Source organism: Dermacentor albipictus, chromosome 4 (genome assembly GCF_038994185.2).
Source record: "Dermacentor albipictus isolate Rhodes 1998 colony chromosome 4, USDA_Dalb.pri_finalv2, whole genome shotgun sequence".
Classification (NCBI taxonomy): domain Eukaryota; kingdom Metazoa; phylum Arthropoda; class Arachnida; order Ixodida; family Ixodidae; genus Dermacentor; species Dermacentor albipictus.
In genome coordinates, this window is record NC_091824.1 from 109,607,221 (window position 1) to 109,614,585 (window position 7,365).

A 7,365-nucleotide genomic window follows, 5' to 3' on the forward strand; every position below is an offset into this window, starting at 1 on the left:
AGCCACCGACTTATTTTCGGGAGCCTTCGGCTTTGTGCTCCTCAAAATCTCAGTCCCTCAGGACTCAAATAAAGTTCATATCCGTTGTCTCGTAAGCTATGATTATTGTAAATGGGGCACCTACAACTGAGTGCTGTGAATTTGCGTTGGGCAATCGATGCGTTATTTCTGTCAGCTCCGCGACTAGTAAACTATCGTGTGGCTTAACAAAGCAGCCTGCTTGAACCACGACACAAGCATGGTAAGGAAGTGACGGAAAAGAAAGGCTGCTCCAAACGAATTAGCGCCTTAACATTAGCGCACACACGTGTGCATTAATATTATCGAACAATTTCAAGCTAATCGATGTCGAGTCAATGAAGCGAGGCCTTGTGGTTTGACGGCAACGTGAAGACAACTGTCCTTTAGTGTGCACAAGGTCTTTATAAATAGGGGTGCAGATACACATTTCTCAAGAGTCGCACTAACAAGGCCAGAAGTGAGAGCAATGTGCTTCGAGTTATTGGGCTTTCACTTCCACAAATCATGAGATGCCACACTATTCTGCAATAACCAATGCCCTTCTCTAATAGTGATGTCCTAAGGGGATCTACAAGCGTTCAAACAGCAAAACCACCTTCGTTCTCCCTGTCACGATCTTATTTTTTTACTTTGGCGCGTGCACTAAAAGGCACCAAATGTTTATCTTGGTAGTGAAGTCTACCGAGCGGTTTCTTATATCAAGTTCCCATGAGATCAACAGGATGTTTGCAAGAAGAAAATGCAGTACAGCACGCATGAGAAATCGCCCCGCATCCTTAACTTCCCCCTCAATAAAGAAGAAATGTAACTAACTCTCCAGTTTAGTTTTGCCACTTCTTTATCATATGTCACTTTCACTTCTTTTTTTTTCATTTACTATTTTTTAACCAGGCATGCGAATTTTCAATTCCCCGCGAAAACCAGTTCCCTGCGAATTAGTGCCTTACCTCTTGCTTTGCTTGCATATCTTGTTTTGCCCGTATTCAGTGCGATCTCTCTTCATTGCATAGCATTCAACGCTATGGCGTTCGATCGTCCAGCTTTGGACGTTATTTCAGCTTATGGGCCACGAGCCATAAGCATATTCATTTTGAAAAGTAAGAGTCCTTAAGTAAATGGTGACTAACTGACATACAATGCCGCCACTGTATGCACTTGTTCTTTCATTTCGTGACGTATTTAGCCGCCTTGTTGGAAGAACGCCTGCGGGGAAATATATGCACCGTGGCAAGCAGCAGGTGTTTGTCAGGCAGCAGGCATTGGTGAGCTCCATAGCGGTCAAGGGCGCCGTTTCGACTTTCGTATTTGGTGGCGATGATACCAAAGCAGTGGGCGGTGCTCCGACGAGTTGTCTTCGTGGCTAGGCGGCGACCTCTGCCTTCACCGCGCTCTGGATCTCGTTCATCGTGAGCTGGGCGGACTGGTCGATGCGCTCCTTGACGTTCGGGTTCACAGCGATGCCTTCGACGATCTGCCATTCCTTGTTCTCGATGCGGACGGGAAAGCTGTAGACGATTCCTTTGGGCACGCCGTACGCACCGTTGCTGACCACGCCCATGGAGACCCACGTGCCTTCAGGAGTGCCCTGTGGAATGGAGTTCACCGCTTGTTTAGTCAGAAAATTGGGGCCAAATTTTTTTATCAGTCGCCCATGTTGATAGCACGTTTACAAGTCATATTTCTGTTATTGGACAAGCGGAAGTGGAATGAATGAATTCAGATGTAAGGTGTAATACTAACGCCATTTCTTTTCGCGCACCGTGGTTGCTTAGTGGCTATGGTGTTGGGCTGCTGAGCACGATGTCGCGGTCACGGCGGGCGCATTTCGATGGGTGCGAAATGCGAAAACACCGGACTCCTTAAATTTAGGTGCACCTTAAAGAACCGCAGCTGTTCCAAATTTTCATTCCCCCACTACGGCATGCCTCATAATCATATCGTGGGTTTGGCACGTAAAACCCCCATAATTTACTGGCGCCATTTTTGTCTGCTATCGCTGGTGTTCATGCACATATAGTATTCAGCAGTTAAAACCGATTCATCCGGGTAACCATTATGTTGATATGCAGCGATTGGTCAAAGACCCACGACTTCACTACCCTGGACGGCATCTAAAGGGTGCCAGAACCACGACAGGTGGCGTGTTAGTCAATACACAAAAGTAAATTGATAAAGACGTGGAACAAAAACATCTCGAACGTGAAAAAAAAAGCCCTCTATGCTGCCCTCTGTGCATGCGAGGGGAGTATAACTGTAGCTTTTTTTCCCATTTAAAGCAGGAGACCCTATTGTGTTATGTCGACGAACGGCGGGCTATATGTAACCCCATATTTTGTGCCGAAACCATCTCTGTGGGTTATTTGTCCACCTGCATATCCAGCGCTGCGCGATCAGGGCCATAGAGATTTCTGCAATAATTACTAAGGACCCCCCCCCCCCCCCCCCCCGCCTTGGGCACTAGTTTGGCTGTGCGAGCGTTCAGCCATCATGGGGAATGGTGGTTATTACATAGATTTGTCTGATTTTCGTGCAAATGGCTTCGAACGTTTGTGCACCTTCGCTTGTTATCTGCCTTCATTGATATAAATTTCAAAACAATCTATGCCTTTCTAAATGTAGAAGTCGACAAGTCTGCCAGCACGCATAATCGCTAGTAATCACGTGGTTCCGCCTGCCAAGGTGGCAAAATTGAAACGCGCCAAGAGTTTTATCGTTTTGTTGGTTCCTCGAGCTGGCTTGTCCGAGATTAATTTTTATGCGCGTTCGTGCCACTCGTCGGCGCGTTAATCAAAGGCGCAATGGTTTAAATATCGAACTTCTTTGCTAGAGCTCTTGTGTTCTAGTCCCGCCGTCAAACAATGTCAGTAATGTTTTTTTACTAGCCTATTACGCGGTACCTTGTTGAATAGGAGGAGTTTGCAAAGTCACGAAGCAGTTTGAAGCCAGGATGACGAAATCAAGGCAAATTGATGTACCAAACAACATTCCCTTGCTGGCTGAATCAACCGGATGGCAGATCCCGTAGACCTTAGTGCCAAAGTACCTTCTAATAATTTTTGTATGAAACTCTGTGTGCACGGCAATGCTAGTCTGCTCAAAATTAGCAGTCGCTCAATGCCTTTATAGGTAAAGTTTCGAACGTGGGAAGTTTAAGGAAAAGTGTTGTGTGTTACTATATCTGCGGCGCCTGCGTTTCGTGCGCTTTGAGAAGAGCGTTAGAGAAGAGATGATATGCGCTACTGTCTACTTTACGGAAAGAATGATCACGCCACCATTTTCGAATTCTGCATCACCCATACAAAGCTTCCATTTGTTACTATGCTTGTTATCGTTTGGTTCTTTTTGGTTAGCGCAGCTGCGCACGCAGGTTTATTACGCCACGTAGTAGGTGGAGCGTCTGGGAAAATGAATATTCGAGACCTCGTCTACAGTGTTTCCTTCTTGTCACGTGTCCGTTTTCGTGTTTTGAAACGTGTCCGGCAATTGCCAAACACGCCCTAGGCGAGTGATTTCGAGTATTTCTCCCACCTGCCACCAGTCGCGCATGTGGTCGCAGGCCGCCTTGCCCTTGGAGAGGGACGGGTACTTGGAGCGTGCGTTGTGCACTTCGCGGGCGCGGTTGTTGACGATTTCGATGAACTCGCCGCTTAGGTACGTCTCGTCCTTGAGGGTCTCGGTGACCGGGAGCAGGGCGTCTCGGTGCAGGAAGAGGGCGTTGTAGGCGTCCGGCACTCGGCCGCGACCTCCCCAGACGATGACGTTGCGGACCTTGTTCGGCGCCACGGCAAGCTTAGATGCGATCTGGGCGAGCGCCTGGCGGCGGAAAGGTTCATGCCGATATTGCCGCGTCGCAGTCTTGTGTAACGCCGTTTTTCAACGGCTAGCGTAGAATTCAGTGTTGCGAAAGTGTGTTCTCGGCCATGGGCCATGTTCAGGAGGGAGGTGACAACTTCTTACATTTTTTTATTTTGATCCGTGCTTCGAGAATATTTTGTAGAGGAACGTGTAATTAGATGCTTGGCATTTTGACCTTGCTGAATTCATCGAGTAATTTTGGCGCGTAAGGCAGACAATGGCCATTTATTACTTTCTCCATATGTTGGTGCATTGACACTTATCCGCAAGTTCATGGTCAGTCTGGTAAGAATTATTGACCACAATATTTCTTTAGAAAAAGACGCGAAAGTCGTGCTTTTTCCTTTACTGCATGCTTTTGCTATATGTGTGCGAAAAATAAGGGTAATAGCTGTAATACTCCAGTCGATAGACCATCTTTAGTAGCAATTTGTTGTTTTGTGGAAAGGTGTGAAAATGATGCAGTACGAACATTCAATGGGTAACCTAAATAATGGCTATGTAACAAGCATGTGAATGTATGTATGGAAAACTCTGATATGGGAAGCGATAAATATGTACGGAGCCAAATTCACGAAGAACGAAATGAATAACTTCACCGTCCGTCATTCCTAACGCGATTAGAGAAGTCACATAGGATTTTCTTTTTCTCAGCATCAGTGATGTTGAAGAAGACCCCATACCTGGTTGTGCTCGAGCCTTGTGAGCGCAGTGATGTTGCGGCTGTCTACGGAGGGCGCACTTTGGATGCAGGCGTATGCGTTGATTTCAACCTGGCAGCCGCAGACGGCCACCTTGACAGACTTCTTGGCGTACTTCTCGAGGGCGGCGCCATAGCGACGGAAAAGCTGGACCCCTTGACTGGCGGGCGCGTCTTGAGCCTCGTACAGCAGGAAGGCGGCGTCGATGCCTGTGAAGGCCGAGTCATCCACGGTCGTCATCAGGACCTTTAAAAATAAACACCAATGCCAGTGGCTCATTTTCAGCTGTTTTATTATGCATGAAGTTCCTGGGCAACCTGAAGAGTCGTGGTCGAGAGAAAAAAAAAAAGATATGGTGAGGCTACCATTGTCAAATCGCGGTGGCTGTTGGGCTCTGGAGGAAACGTTATCGCAGCTTCCGGCAAGAAAATTTGTGATGTAGTGAACGATAAAAATGGGCCTTTGTGTTATCCATAAAGCGCGGAAGCAATGCGGTTTGCAATGTGTTAACATCGTAGGCAGCCTGCTTTGTGACAACTTAACTATGTACACCTTGCTAGTTGAGCTTAGAATCGCATTTGGTGTTTTCTCTCTGAATTTGGCTTTCATGGCCGCCATTTTATCAATACCCCCATGGTATTGCCAATGCGAACCTCAAACCTCACCAGGGTGCCAAACGAGGGCGTGCTTCGCCGCGTCGAGTGGCCCCGTCGTTCATTGAATCGGCCATCCTTGCTGCGCAATGGATGGCGCCACTAACCATGTCAATGGTGGCCAGTCAAGTCTCTCCCTGAGAAGAAATTTTCTTGTACGGGCGATCACCGCTACGCTACATAGCATGCACTCCCTCTGCTGCATACTGTTCGCGCGCTGTAGACATGTGTGCTGTGAACTGCAAAAATCAAGTCACGTGGACGAAGCGAAGTAGATCTGGTGGCGACACCGCTTTTGCTGACTGGCATCTGTAGGGCTTCTCCTGTTTCCGTTCGGGAAGCAAGATTTATAGGCGGCTTGCTTCCCTTGTCGCTTTTGAGTCAGAAGTTCTGCACGCCAATTACATGCAAAAAAGAAACGCCGACTTGCAATGCTTTCTAGCGCATAGAAATCAAAGTGTGCAGATGAAGTCTGCGTGTTTGTCATCAAGCCGTAATATAGTTACGTCTTCAGAAGCAGCTGAAAAACGCTTCGTCAATGACTTGAATCAAAGTTAGTCGCCATAATAACGGGAAACACAAGCCTGGATTCACAAAGCCGTGCCTTTATTTACTCCAAAAAACTCTCACGGCTCGAAGGTATTACGGAGAGGAGATATTGCTGTCCATAGCAAACAGCAGTTCCTGCAATAGCTTGCAGCCATCTATTGTAGTGAGCGACATAATAGCCAATTTTCGGGAGTAGGCGATCCTGCATCAGCACTTCATTAATACTACGGACAGAAGAAGAAAAAGACTACCTGCGGAAAATGGGTCCAACAGCCAAAAAAAAAAACAAGAACGGACTGTTGGCGTAACAAGAAAAAATCCAAAAACAAAGAAAGGCAAGACACTGCATTGGTTGTTTTGTGCTAAAAAAGGTGTGAAAACGAATATTAAAAGTTAAGTTGCTAGCCTAGCGCTGAGTCTTTTGACGTTTTCCCTTATTTTCATGCTATAGTGCTTTCTCCTGGAAGCTTTTCTTCCAGCGACCAACGACAACGATGTTTGTACAAGCATGAAGCATTGCAAATACGGCCAGTTATTTTACGAGAAAGTTGCATATGTACAGCAAGGAAGGAAGCTCCATGTATTATCGGGCAATAATTGGTTTTATATGCTCTGCTGCACGAAACGACAGGAGAAATGAAGAAAACAAATTAAGTTCTAGAGTATGGCGGGCCAGAACCACGACATGATTATGAGGGACATCGTAGGGAGGGGGCTTCGAAATAATTTTGACCGCTTGGAGTTTTTAACGTGCACCCAATGCGCGCTAAAGGAGCGTTTTCGCATTCCGCCCGCATCAGCAAGCGGCAATCGCGGCTGGGATCCAACCCTCGAGCTCAGTAGCGCCGTTTGGGATATCGCGGCGAGTCAAGAAGCGAAGAGTACGAGGAGTAAGACACGAGCTGACATGTCAGGGCCCACCTGCCTCAGAAGCGGATAAGTGCAGTCCAGCAGCTCGAGCACGAGACCCTCGAGCATGCCCATTGTGCCCTTGGCGTCCAGGAGGTGGAGAATGATGGGCTGGTCGTAGCCGAACACGTAGCCCTGAGCCACGGCTGTCGCGACGGTGTGCGCCATCGGGTTGGTGGCGTTGGTCACCAGCACACGCAGGTGATCCTTCTTGCGCTCTGCCTTGTCCTCCGCGACCACGATGGCGGATTTGGTTTGCGGCTGCTGCTGCGCCTCCTGCGTGTGCTGCGCCATGCCTTCCTCGGGTGCCCCACCGCGACAAACCGCGCTGCTTCCGGGACCGCGACAGCGGCTCGTTTCTTCTCAGTCAATGTCGGGACACCCTATTGGCTGCGGTTGTGGTGATGGCAATGGCGGTTGGTGTTTGTGAACCACGCTAATGAAAATAAAAAAAGGAAAAAGAAACAAGGGGAGGGGTGACGTTGTATATGTACAAGAAAACAAGGCTGGCGCGAATTTCCCAGTTAGAACACTATGTGAAAGCATTATGTGCCACCGTATGCGGCGTCATGTATGATGCCGCACACTGCACTATAGCAAAGCTAAATGTCCGCAATCTTCATTTTAGCTTTGCTTGTTCAAGCTCTGCAGAGTTGTCCCTTTCATTGCTAATGTAC

At 47.8% G+C, this 7,365-nt stretch overlaps 1 protein-coding gene across 1 annotated transcript; it reads right to left on the minus strand.

Moving 5' to 3' along the window:
* Positions 1-1,307: 1,307 nt before the first annotated feature.
* Positions 1,308-7,092, minus strand: LOC135914045 (malate dehydrogenase, cytoplasmic-like). The gene is made up of 4 exons (XM_065446781.2): positions 6,701-7,092; positions 4,560-4,823; positions 3,550-3,834; positions 1,308-1,606 (listed from the first exon to the last, which is right to left on the minus strand). Exons 1-4 carry the CDS (start codon positions 6,980-6,982, stop codon positions 1,382-1,384), a joined length of 1,056 nt encoding a protein of 351 aa, XP_065302853.1. The 5' UTR covers positions 6,983-7,092; the 3' UTR covers positions 1,308-1,381.
* Between the last annotated feature and the right edge of the window lie 273 nt (positions 7,093-7,365).